Here is a 14600-nt window from a genome sequence, read left to right as displayed (position 1 = left end):
GTTAACTTATAAGTTAGGTTGGTACGAGCAGCCTCGACTTACGTTGTTCGTGGTTCACTCGAAGATCTGAAGACCATTGTGTCACTTTTTATTTTCCACAATTTGGAAAGTCTCACAATCTGTAAGATGTATATTGAGATGTATATATATTCGTATAAACGCAAAGTTACCAGACACATCCTATACTTACCATCGTTTCATTGAGATCTGTATAAACTAAGGGTACACTTTAATACCTCACTTCTTGCTTCCATTTTTTATTAGTTTCCTTTTTTAAGCAAGAATAAAGTAAAATTTTTGTCTTTTAATAAAAGAAATTCTATTTTATACACAATATTATTAAACTAATGCGACTAAATACAATCCAAAAAAGTTTGTAGCACCAATTATGATCGAAAAAACTACATCTAAGATGGAGAACCCGACAAAGGAGGTTAGTAGTCAAAATCAAAACATTGGTTTTAACTTGATGAATATGAAATGATAATAATATTGTGTAAACAAGACACAATTTAATGTACTTTATTTTCACCGTATATTTGTTGAAAATATTTGATCTTGTGTGATCTCTAGCTGGATACTTGTTTTTGAAAGTGAGCACAATTATCCATTACTTAATAAAATAAACATAACCAACTTGAACTAGAAGTATTTATCTCGTGATATCAAATAAATTTGAGCTTACATTATTTTTAAATATACCACAGAGGAATGACTCAGCTTCCATTTTTCTTCAAATTCCATCATCCTTTCAGTTCCGTTCACATTAGTAAACAGAGAAACAATACGTTATTTTTAGACTTGCTTAAAAAATGTGTGCTTGGCACTTTTGTGATTTGGCTTTATCAACTTGCCAGGATACTGAAAAATACAAAAGTCACAAATGTAATTCCACACAATTGTAGATACGATAAACAATTTAGATATTTTTGTCAACTTTACCGGATATGTTGATACAATTTTCATGTGGGCTTCAAAATATTATAAATAATAGTTGTAAACTTCATCAAATTACAATTCTACTCTAAACGTCAAATTGAGAAAATGATTTGGTACATTTTATTATTATTTTTCGTTAGTTTTGGTAAAGGTGCCATTTTCTACGTAAGGGTAAGTAAAGATTTCGTATAGTACTGAATTTTATATTCAAACCATTCTTAAGCTAAAATACTTTAAAGTTTCTAATTTTCTTACATTATTTAAATTTGACGATATTTCTCCAAAAAATTGATTTATCGTTATTTACATTTGTTTAAAGTGGAACTTTCTGAATAGATACTTTTCATTGTTAATAATGAATATCTATTCCATTATGCTCAAAAATAGTACTATATTGATATAAAATATGAGTACTTCAATATTGAACGATTTATAAATCATAATATTGGGACATAACGAAAAACTAGATTCATTTCTTTGCATTTTTCTAAGCTGCTCCTATTAATTTATATATTGATTATTTCTAATTATTTATTGATATTAGGCCGATTTTCCTTCTTTCAACTTTGCCAGAATTTTTCAGAAAAAACTTAATATAAAAATTCTGGAATACTTGAGAAAATGTTCAATTATCTGCAAGAAACAGTTTGGTGTAGACGTACAAATTAACTATTAGGGCAGTTGTTAATATATCTTTCAGTATCCACAGCACCCCTAGTACTCGATCACATAATGTCTAAATATTCCTCTTGTCGAAATCGCATACAAGACCAGAACTTTATCAGCTTTTTTCATATGTATTCTTCTATATTGTCCGTATAAAAGTCATCGTTTCCTTTGATTTTCAAATTGGCAGGTGTTAAGTATTTTTCAACCGGACGTTTAGACTTGGTATTCCTTTTCCACATTTGACTATAGCACAGTAAATGCTTGAAAATGCGAAAAATATTTTGGTTTTGAATTATGTGAACCTACTGGCTTAGGGATCTGTTCAAGCATATCATAAATGATTTTTATTATTTGCAATTTATCGATATTTTATTGTGATTGACTGGGAAATGGAATTGTCTAACTAATGTCAAGAAAATAAACTTTTTATATTTAGGCCTTTTGCCCTTTTGATATTCTTATATTACAACCTATTTTGAAACTTCTAAAAATGGTGCCAAAACTAGTGCGACCTACGTATATTATATTTGTGGAAACTTTGGCAGGCTTTGAATAAGGAAAAGTGATAATCGAATTTGCGGAGCAAAGCTTCAATAAATTGGACCATTCTTGATGATTATCTGTTACTGTGAAATTGAGTTTTAATCATTATTGCTTAGGTATTCTATTGTGAAACTCTCTTCTTAAACTTGATCTATTATACTAGCAAATAATATTCACCAGCAAAATATTATTGGTGAAGTTGAACCAAGCAAATCACAAAAACTTCGCACCGCTTCTTGTTGGCCCAGAAAGTAGTTACTGAATGGATTTCATAATTTGCCAATATAAATAATTTAAATAAATTCTTAAAAATTTCTACTACTAGAGATTATTGGTAAATGTATTTATATTTTTGAAGATGATTTGGAGATTTATGCAGAATTGCAGAATCTATTTTCTCCAATACTAATTAAACTTAATCGAAATACAAAGTAGGAAGAAGGCATAAGGAAAGGAATGAAAACGTGGGAGAAAAGAGAATACGGACGACAGCTGCAATAAACATTTCAGTAGAGTTTTTATACAGATACTATCATGTCCACTAACTTCATAGTTATTTTAATGAAAGTAACGAATTGCAACGATACTTTCGGGAGTAAAAGCAAAATTATAATATTTAAACCAATAAAAAGTCGACGAGGAAAGTCTTATTAGAAAAAAATTTAATAGTATATCGCAGAAATAAATCTTGAAAATGGGTGGACTGCTTTCTTTTTCGTTATGACAACATGTGCTATGCCACAAGTCCCTTTTTTTCTTGAAACCACTGTTCTAATACCACTCACAAAACTCAATTGTTCTATAAAACACTACTAAATTCATGTGTGGCTCGCAAACTCAATTTTGTTACACTTCGAAACATCCTGTTTATTACTTAAATAACTATTAAGAAACAAATGGACTTAGTGCACACACTGCAGCATCATTTCGTTCATAGTTAACTTCTATATAATACTAAATATCAGTATATAAAATGGCAATAATCCCAAAGTTTTGCATTGTAATGATTCCATAATCAGAAAATCTGTTTCATTCACAGGACAATGATAGGAACTCCGATCCCTCTTACATGGAATATTTTAAATTACTGGGATTGAGACTTGATACAAATTCAGATATATTAAAAAATGAATTGAATGAAGCCATATCAGCCCAAGTACACAAAATTGGTAATGGTGGGTATAAAGCTTCTAGTATATTAGTAATATTTATCGTTAAGAACATCAGTACTACTTAATAAAAAAGAAAACAGTAAATTTAATATTGAATTAATCGCGCGACCTATATACTCATTTGTATTATTGAGTAGAAAATTTCCCAATATACCCATATGCATAAAGACTGATTCGAAAACTTGACTTTCCCGTTGCCGTTGACGTTTGCTGTTACAAAATTAAATAAGTCGTCGTCTGCAGTTGGTGACTTCCAACATAAACGAATTTTATTTTTTCCCGTCGACCGTGCGTAGCAATTTTCGTAGCAATAGAAAAGAGCCAATAACATGCGTTTGCGTTTGTCACGTGATTTTGCCTTATGCTCCCAATAAAAAAACATAAATACCAGACTACATACAAAAACACAAAAAGAATATCAAAATTTTTAGGTTAACAGCAGCAAAGTCAAGTTTACGAATAGGGTTGATAGAGGTCAAACGGCAAACGTCACCCACGAACGGCAACGGAAAACGAAAAGTCAAGTTTATGAATTGGCATATAAATTTGAATTAAAAGTCATACTTACGCCATTGCTATAATCTATGAGTATGTTATTCTCTCTAAATATATCAGTTCATATTTTTATATGTAGGAATTTTATCCAATACAATAAATGTTTTCTTTTAATCGCAATAAAAATATGTGATTACATAGATTGAGTATATGTATCTAAGTTAGTTTCATTTAATTCAATTAGTTAGTCTCATATACTGAGGCAAGCATGAACCGATTCCTCTTCATGAAATCGTCTTTGTACTGTCGGTCGTAAAACAATGCATCAATATCGAGCTCTATTTCGATATTGAAGAAACTACCGAAGACACTCAATAAATAAAGAAATCTTTCGATGTGATAAGTTAATTAAATTGGAGATTCTTTACGAATGGTGTCAGCGATTTAAAAGTAGAAATATGTTAGTTAAGGACAACTAACAATCTCTCAAAATAGATGGAAGTGTACAAAAAGTGAACAAATTATGTCAAACATCTTCCATTGAATACGCTCTTGACTATTTGGAAAAAATAGAAAAATGATCGCTTATAATTCACGAAATTGGTCTTCTCGCCTTCCATATTCACCTTATTGACAAGATCTAATACCATCCTATATTTGATTATTCCTATTATTAAGAAAGAATTCTCCCAATAATACTTCCAGTCAAAGATTAAAGTTTACGATGAATACATGACTAGCAAAAGCAGTATTTTGGAAAAGTTTCATTCATATTTTGTTATCCACCTTTTCAATTTCTCTTTAATTATGTGCGCGTTTCTTATGAAATAAACACTAGATTATCATATATGTAAAAAGAATTTTTATCCCAGTTTTACTCTATTACTGTAATTAGCTTTCAATGTTTATTGAAATCCAGGGAAATATGATGAATCACTAGAAGCGCCGATGACATTAAATCTGGGTGTTCATAAAACAAAAGATGGATATGAAAACAGCGTTTCCGTATTTTTTGATTATGCCGAAAAGTGCAAATCGTTGGTTGGCACAAGTATTTCTTCCATTTGCAAGCTCATTTATAAAGGTAGCGATGATAAAAATCATTATCTTCCAAGAAGTTGTAAGGAAATTTTAGATCGTGGTAAGTATCATATAGCCTACATTCAATTGTACGTATAAGATATGTTATCAAGTAATTGTATTACAATTGCTTTAAAAATTAATAATACTCTTAGTGATTCTTTACACCCCAAGGAAATAATTATTGGATATTGATTGTTTGGCATTATCATATTTACGTATGAAGCATATATATGTTTTCTAAAACAAACTTCTCGTAAGAGAACCTGTTTAACGGTTAAGTAGGGGTTTCTTAACCCCGTTCACAAGATTTGGATCCCATAATCTCATCGAACATGTGCGGAATATGATGGGGAGGAGACTGCCCAATTTGCACCATCTTTCACTGACTCTGGCGTAGTTATTCTAACTTATAAGGAGGTATTACAAGCAGATACAGACCACTTCTTTTAGTTTATGCCTTGATGTGTAGAGGGCTGAATTCAAATACGAGATCGCCATCGCCATTTCAATGTAGGGCAAAATAAACAAAAAATAAACAAGTTAAGATAATTCATTTCTTCAGATAGTAGCTCTTCTTAAGTCACTTTGTTTGTGGTATCACATCTACATTGCTCTCAAGCAATCCTCTATAGTTTGGAATCTTATATTAAATTACAAATCAATATTATTCAATATTCGTATTTAGTTTTCAAATTAGAATAATTTTTAATATTTAAGATAAGCTAAGGTGTAGACGCCGTGAATTTACCTAAAGCTTTGGCTTATTGATTGATTGATCTTTATGTACTCCGAATTGTTTATCAGTCAGGTAAAGTGCGAAGTGTGTGTCTGAGTGCAATGCAGCTTACGTCTTCTGGCATTAAACAGCTGTCTCATCTTAGCTTATATAACATCACTCAATAAGTCAGGTGACTGACACACAGATGGCGCTGCCATTGTCAAAACCATATGACATTTATGAAGTACCAACAACTTTCAAAAGACTATGTGTAAAATTTCATGACATTTCGATTAGTCAGAAAAAAGTGGCAGTTATTTAAGTGAACCCATTTTTATTTTCAAACCAATGGATTCAAAACAATTTCGTGTGTTAATTTATAATTGCTTCTTGATGAGAAAAATACTGCTTAGCAATGGTTTCAAGAGTTTTATCTGGACTTTATTCCATCGAAAAGAACCGTTTGTTATTAGTTTGTTGAATTGAATTGTGATTGTAAGACACTGATTATGGTGAACGTTTTGGTCGTCGAATCGAGATGATTACTACTCCAGAAAACATCAAAAATGTCCACAAATTGGTTATATCTAATCGTAAATTGAAATAACCGGAAATAGCTGAGGCCGAAAAGTTTTCAAAAGGGTGTGTTGACAATTATGCCTGAACATTCGACCATTTTTTCAAAGTGAGTGCCACGTTTACTGACGGTCGATCAAAAACACAAACATGATGATGATTCAGAGCAGTGTTTGGCCGTGTTCCATAACATAACAATGGATGGAACATGGATCCTTCACTTCACACCGGAATCAAAATGATCATCATCTGTGGACTACACCCGGTGAACCACGTCCACAACAGTCAGCTGAGAAGATTATGGCTACAGTATTATGGGATGCGCAAGGAATATCGTTCATCGAATGTCTGCAAAAGGGAGGGGCGATCAATAGCGAATAATACATAGAGTTGTTGGATCGTTTCAATGCAAAAATCAAGGAGAAACGGCTTCATACGTCGACGAAAATCACGCTGTTTCACCAATACAATGCGCCGATTCACAAGTCGATGGCAACGATGGTTAAATGGAACGAATTATATTTATTGATTATACGATGCTTTCTCATCCACCGTATAGTTCAGATCCAGAAGCAATTGCTGAAACTGAAGCCTGCTTTGAGGCAAAAGACAAATCATTCTACACGCTCGACATCCAGCAGTTAGAGAAGCCTTGGAATGATTGTATTGCTTTTGAAAAAGATGATTGATGAATAAAAACGATTTTTGGCACAAAAATATGTTTTTTTTAGTTAATCACACTACTTATTGAGTGACTAAGGTTATTTGCTCGATAAAAGGATTTTGGGCCAATTGATATAATGAGAAAGAAATCTTATCGGTTGTTTCCAATTTCATCTCGTTTTCTCATTTTTCAACCACGGCTTAATCGCTTCTTGAGAAACCAATAATAGGTTGGGACCCTATAAAAAAGATTGTCCGTCTTTCTTTTCCAAGTGATCAGCTTGTTCATTGCCGAGCTCTCCAGCGTGGGTCTCGCATTAGAGTACCTTTGTTGTTTGCTATCAGTGTTATCAAATATTGGATACAGCCCCATACCACTTACATTGTGCACAATAAGATGCGCTTGTAGGAAAAGCGTATTTTTCGCCTTGAAAATAGAAGACTTATCAATTCTCCTATTGGCGTGTTTCTTCATCTTCTTCGATACAACATTACTTCATATTTTGACAATATTACTAAATTTATTCAAGATTTGGTTGAATATAGCTCCCAATCTATAACTGAAACTATCAAATTGTGTATAGTATGTTATAGTATAGTATCTTTTGCAGGATATAACAAATCTGGTATATACGAGATTCACCCATATGCTAGCAATAAACCTTTATTAGTTCTTTGTGACATGGAAACTAGAGGTGGCGGTTGGACACATATTCAAAAAAGATTTGACGAATCACAAGACTTTTATTTGAGTTGGAGAGAATATAAATTTGGATTTGGTGATCTTGATGGAGAATTTTGGATAGGTTTAGAAAACATGCATCAAATGACAGGTGGGTTGTATGATTATGTTAATTAATGTAAAGTTCATGTTTCCCGAAATTTTCTTTGACCAATTTTCAACGTATTTTATTATCAAGTACATTTCTTTTTATGATTGGTACTTTTGTGAATAATGTTTTCACTTATTTTCCAGATATTTTTTTTATATTTTCGAACTTGATGAATTGTTAATTTCAGCTTTCGAGGAGAACGAACTATTAATTGAATTGACTGATAGAGATGGCAAAAAAGGGTATGCTCAATATTCAGTTTTTGCGATTGGTGCAGAAAAAGAAGGATATAATCTTAAAGATCTGAAAGATTATTCAGGGGATATTGGAGATGCTTTGACACCGCATAAGGGACAGAAATTCACTACTTTAGATGTGGATCAAGATGGAAAAGCAGGAGCAAACTGTGCAATATTATATGGTTAGTAATATTTTTTGACAATTGTTGAGAAATATGCATATATGAATGTATTTCCTAGAAATTATATAGGAAATAGAACGTAAACAAATTATACCCATGGAAGATAATTGATGCTTCATCCCAATCAAATGATTTGTAAGGAATAAAGGATAAAATATAGCGAGCTAATATTATTGAGTAGAAAGATGTCTAGGATGCTATAATAAACACGAACCCATGAGAGAAGACGTTCACAAAAAAAAAAATATAAATTTCTCTCATAGAACTTTGAACATAGAATCAGCAAATTAGCAAGGTATTTGTTCAATCAACCCTAGACAAAGCTGATTCGAACAGCAGAGAATAGATCAACAAATCTAATGAATGTTATCAAACAATTCACGATACTATATTTATGTATTCTCCCATTTCTTTGGAAACAAATATGATGACGATCTTGTATAGGAGGAGAATCTCCGAATGGTAAGGGAGTCGGTTTCGCGACATCAAGTACGGTCGCCTCGTGGCTCAAGGGAGTTTTTTGACGACTGCGGTCCCGACCGACGCCGACTTTTCCGCACCCTAGGTGACTTAAGTGAAAATTTTAGTTAATTTCATGGCGAAGTAAACGAAGGCCTCCAAAGTAGTGAACGTGTCTTTTCGGGAAATCATAAATATTTTCATATAAGTCGAAATATACTTTTGTCGAGCTAGGCTGATTTAATTTTTCTTTAAACGGCTTCCTTCCTTTGCCAGGCTTAACATTTAAGACAAGAAGTGGCATTCTCATGAGCGAATACACAAGCTCTAATTTTAGACCGATATATCTAAATCGGTCCGTGTTTATGAACGAAAAATCTGTCTAGTATCTGAATATATTTTTTTTTGTAAATGTTGAGTTGATAATTTGTAGTAAGAATGTGTAAGAATTTTTATGAGCGGGCAATTTTATAGAGTGTGAATATTATTTTCCTTTGTGAATATCGAGAAAATAATTTGAAGAAACAATTGAAAGCTTAGTATATTGGGTCATCACTAGTAATTTTTACTTTGCTCTAAATAAGTTTCAAGATAAAGAATATCTTATTAATAAAAAACTAATTACAATCTGTGCTTACCACGTTTTTTTTCTACTTTCAAGGTAAAAGATGGTATCGCACAAAATTTATTGCTAAATAAGGAATTTTATTCGTTTTATATATGTATTTAGGGAGGTATGGGATGTATTGATATCTGGTTAGCCTAGACCAGTTCCATGCATAAACAAAATATTGCGTTATCATAGCAACGAACAATAGCTTATTAGAAGTGTCAGAGTAAAGTTTGACGTCAAAAAAGTACACCAGAGTTACGAAATAAATTAAAAGAAAAACTATGTCCGCCGAAATTGTGAAAATCGAAAAATTGTAGTATCGAGCCATCGTTTGCGACAATGAAAAATTGGACTGTAAGCTTGAAAAGAGGTAAATTTTCCATTGAAGATGATGATCGATCGGGAAGGCCAATTTCTGTGTCAGTCTCCGAAAATATAGTTGCAGGTCATGACATGATTTTATCAGACAGTCGAATTGGGCTAAAACGGATATCTGACGCATTGAAAATTTCATACGAACGCGTTCATCATAGAGTTCACGTCAATTTGGACATGAGAAAAATTGCTGCAAAATGGATACCCAAATGTTTGAATGTTGATCAAAAGCATGCAAGGGTAGAAGCATCGTGTTCGATCTGTGCTCGATTTGAAAACGACTTTTTAAACCGAATTGTTACTATGGATGAGACTTACGTACATTTCTACGATCTAAAAACAAAGCAACATTCGATGGAATGGCGACACTCTGGTTCTCCAAGACCTAAGAAGTTTCGTGTCTAAAAAACTGCTGGAAAAGTTCTTGCTTCAGTTTTTTGGGATTGCCATGGAGTAATCATGATTGATTTTTTGAATTTTGAATTTTTTGAAATTTACTGACCACTCTACGTGGTCAGTAAATTTTCGTCCAACAAGAAGGTAATAAAAACTGTGAAGGTCTGGTTTGCAGATCAAGAAGAAACATTTTTTTTTGAAAGGACTAGAGACGTTGCAGGTTCGCTGTAATAAATGTATCCAATTAATAGAGGAATATGTTGAGTAATAAAATATTTTGACATTGAAATTTTGTTTGGTTCTATAGTAGGCTAGGAATTTTTGAATATATCCTCGTATTTTCCATTTTTTTTTTTTTTTCATTTTATAGAGCCAAAATAACGAGGGGACCGTGAAAGTACAAAATTACCGTAAACAATTTTTATATAAAGGTAGTTGATGAAAGGGAATTGAAACCAATGTAGCAAATACTTCCTTAGCGTAAACTGTCATTTGATATCATCTGGAGCAAATGCCTCGTGAATAAATGATTTTTTAGCAACAGTTATAAGTATCGGTTAACTACATCTGTGCCTTTCATAATACAACTCCTTGTAATGGAACTCATTGTATGATATTTTTTTTCCATTTTCCAGTTATATTAGTGTTAATAGTTTAAAGTTAGTTAAAATGAAAAATTATATTTTATAACCATTTTTATTTTACAGAAGGGGCCTGGTGGTATAGCGAATGCCACACGAGTAACTTAAACGGTAAACATATGAATAAACCGTTGACAGATCAATACAAGTTTCACGGTCTCAACTGGAATGGATTTAGAGGTCACGATTACAATCTTGCGGGTTCCAGAATGTTAATTCGACCAGCCAGTAAACATTAAATAATCAATATCGTTGCTCATACTATTGTTTTTATATGTAATATACTTTTACAGATTTATATTGTATTCAAAATGCATCATTTCATTGTAATGTGGAATATATTACTGTGATTTAAACCTGCTTCAATATTATTACTGCTTCAATATATGATTAAAATCAGAACGTTCGGAATTTTCTCAAAGTCGTAGAATCATTAGATCAACTGAAAACACTAAGCCAGAACAAAAAAAGACACAATACATCTGTATATACATAAAATGCATAAAAAATAAAAGTCTTTCTAGTATCCATTATTATTTTAGCAGTTAATTCCAATAGATGATTTCAGTAACTCATCTTACAAACAACATCTGTTGAAGTTAATTAATAGAGAAAGCACGGAGGAAATTTAAACTTTAGCATTTTCAGTGATTATAAGCCCTATGTTAATGTATTCACTAAACCAACCTTATCATTTCTGTAAAAGCCTCTTAAGGACGACGATCAATTTTCATATTTAATATCTACAAAGACGGCGCAATTCGCTTTTACTACTTATTCATAAGTCCGCTATAAAGCATTTAAAAACTATTATTTTATCAAACTTTTGTGTCAGAAATATGCTTAGCGTATTAGCCAATTGACACAATCAGCTTATGGACCTTTCAAAAAGTATATCAAATCACAAAATTAATTTTATATTTATACATTGTGTCTACTTAAGTTAGAACCATATGGGGAACTTTTTTATTAGTGGTTTTATGAAAAAAAGTTATTTCTAATAAAAAGTTCTGCATTATCTAAAAGTTAAAATGCAACCATCAGTATACGAGGTTTCTCAAAAAATTTGAATTTTGTGCAAGTGTAAATAAGAGTAATAAAGTATCTTTATTTTTTACAATTCAGAAAAATATTATAAAGTTGTTTGGAGTTAAAAGTTATATTCAAATATACAATTACAGCCATTTATCATGAAAATTCAGGATAATTACTAAAAATTCCGTATTAATTATTCTGGCGAGATAAAAAATTTAACGCAAACTAGATGTCCTGATATGAAGTATAAGACAGTGAAAGTCAGAGTGAGTTGTTGTTTATATTATTACAATAAAAGATAATTACAAAACATATAGATAGGCCGCAAATATTTTTAATAATAGACATTCAACAGAAATTTTAAATAAAAAATAAATTCAAGAATAAACGCCGAAAACTGGTTGCGAATGAAGACACTGAATTTGAAGTGATGCTTTCTCTCGTAGTAGAACCGAGAATGTCATTAAGAGAAAAGGCCTCTGCGATCCAAACTACTTCAGTCTGTAAAGATACAGTGACAAATATTTTGAAAGGTAATAAATATCATGCGTACAAACCGCAATTTGTACACCAAGGGATTAGGATATTCGTTTTGAATTCTGCGCTCTGATACAAGGAAAGTTGGATGACGACCCGTTTTTCAAAAGAACTATTATATTTTCCGATGAGGCAACATTTTCTTCAAACGGAACCGTCTCATCACAAAATTGTCGCTTGTGGTCTAACAGTAATCCAATCTTTGCAATAAAATCTCTCAACAAATATTCTTTTAAAACGAACGTATGTTGTGGTGCGTACAAAAATAAATTAGTTAGACCTTTTTTTCCGACATTCCTTAAATGCCGCACAATAGATACGATCATTAGAAAATCAAGTGATTTTTTGCACGACCTTCCGTTACAAGAAAGTATGACAATTTGGTTCCAATAAGACGGTGCTTCCATCCATAGTACATCAAACGTTAGAGTACTCCTTGAAAATATCTTTAATGGGAATTTGATTCACAAGTATTCAGATATTTTTTGGCCTTCTAGGTCTGCTGATTTGACTTCATTTGACTTGACGAGGAAAGTAATACAAGAGTTTTACAAAAAGAACAAAGAGAAAGGTGGATATGTCGAAGCTGTATGACATTGAATTAAAATTTAATTATGATTGTTTTTGTTCAATGAATATTCTTTGAATGGATTACTCAATTTCTACAATAAATAATTATTATAACTTCCTTACGTATGCAAATTGCAAGGTTGTTCAAAAACAGTAATAAATAAATAAATTTTATCAGTTCTATTTCTTAAGTGACTGTCAGTATGAATTAAAATGCCAGCTTGTTTGCTTTCAATTGACATATTAATTTTTGAGAAATATGCGCATCATGAAGTTTGATGCTGTTAAGCAACTTTCTTGGTAGTTAGATGTACCATGATTGATTTCAGAATATGAAGCATTGAATTTTGATTTAGATATGGTCTTTAGCGCATGCCACCCTAATTTCTACTGATTGAAACTATAAAATATAATTTTATTTTGAATAAACAACAGAAAATTATTTATAAAGAGGTTCTACGGATTGTAGTTTTGTATCTCTATAACCCTTGCTTTTATCAAAATTATAAATAACAAATAGATATACATTGAAGAGTACACAATATAGTAGAGAATAGAAAGGTTCCACTCAATGGGCAGGAAAATGTAGAATAATACACCGAAAATAGGAATTACAAAATGAAAAGGTTCCAATGGACGAAAGAACGTTCGGACACTTTAGGATGAAGATGAGGCTAACACAAGGTGAAAGTCCTAGTCCACTTCTGTGTATACTACTCATGTGGATGAAAGCAATAAAAGAAAATATTTATAAATTACAGGAAACAATAATTGGCTACAGAAATCTCAAATCGGTGAAAATAGAGGATGTAGCAATAGTAAATACACTAAAGAATATAAAAAAGTAAAATAATAAGAACAGATACAACAATATGATAGTGAATGAATAAATTAACCAAATTTGAATAACTACAAGTGATTTTCAGAGAAGCGAACCGACTAAGAAAATCAAATCAATCAAATATAATGCAATAAATGAAACAATAGAAGACATGAAAATGAAGCTATAGAACCCGACAACAATACAATAACAACAGCAGAGGTAAAACAACCTAGGGAAATAGTGAGGAAAACTAGGATGAACTGCATAAGAGATGTGTTATTTACGAAAAAAACAGGACCTAAGAGAAAACAAAAAAGATAAACATTGCTTAAATCGGGAGAGAGAGAGAGTGAAACACTATAAAGCCTGATGGGAAAAGTGATTGAAACAAAAAGATATAAGATAGAAAAGAAGATTCAGAAAAACAGGGCTAGCACAGGAAGGATGTCAAAAAAACAATAAGATAAATCTATAGAGTAATATAGGAGCAAGAAAAGTGGAAAAAATGGATAAAAGAAGAGTGGAAAGAAAAAGATGGTGCTCATTGCTATGTCAGTATTTTTATTCTGGATGTCTAATTATATACTATACTGAATGTCCTTCCAAATTATAAAAGGTATGTAGTGATTATGTTTCGATTATGACACTTATTCAAAGTAATTTTCAATCAAAATTTTCTCTGTTTCCGGTAGTTTTATACAAAATAGAAATTTCATTTGATCTGGGTTAATAAATGACCTAAGCTTGTTATGAAATTGACACAAACATTCGTTAAATATTACAAATAAACAATGTTACTCTGTAAATAACTAATTTAATTGGGATTAATCCATGTTATTTCCATTGTTCGAAAGTCTATTTTTTCTAAAGTAATATGAATTATATTTGATTGTTATGAGATTTTAAAATAAAATTCATTTCTGGCTTTGCTCGGCAAAATATGGAGAATAATACATCAATTAATGTCATTAGTCGAATATGTTTCATTTTATCTATATAGATGTAGGGAATATGAAAAAATGGAATGAACAGTGTATCC

General features: G+C 31.5%; 2 protein-coding genes across 3 annotated transcripts in view; one reads left to right on the top strand and one right to left on the bottom strand.

The window, feature by feature from the left end:
* Nucleotides 1-14600, bottom strand: part of LOC130903759 (glucose transporter type 1) — a 555907-nt gene that overhangs the window by 371772 nt on the left and 169535 nt on the right. The window lies entirely within an intron of this gene.
* On the top strand, nucleotides 144-10908 carry LOC130903762 (microfibril-associated glycoprotein 4-like). Its single transcript, XM_057816028.1, has 6 exons — nucleotides 144-1110; nucleotides 3191-3326; nucleotides 4738-4959; nucleotides 7470-7691; nucleotides 7879-8112; nucleotides 10663-10908. The coding sequence occupies exons 1-6, from the start codon at nucleotides 1045-1047 to the stop codon at nucleotides 10833-10835; spliced, it is 1053 nt and encodes a 350-aa protein (XP_057672011.1). The 5' UTR covers nucleotides 144-1044; the 3' UTR covers nucleotides 10836-10908.

The sequence above is a fragment of the Diorhabda carinulata genome, chromosome 2 (assembly GCF_026250575.1).
Source record: "Diorhabda carinulata isolate Delta chromosome 2, icDioCari1.1, whole genome shotgun sequence".
In the NCBI taxonomy this organism is placed as follows: domain Eukaryota; kingdom Metazoa; phylum Arthropoda; class Insecta; order Coleoptera; family Chrysomelidae; genus Diorhabda; species Diorhabda carinulata.
This window is presented reverse-complemented; position numbering and strand designations above follow the sequence as displayed.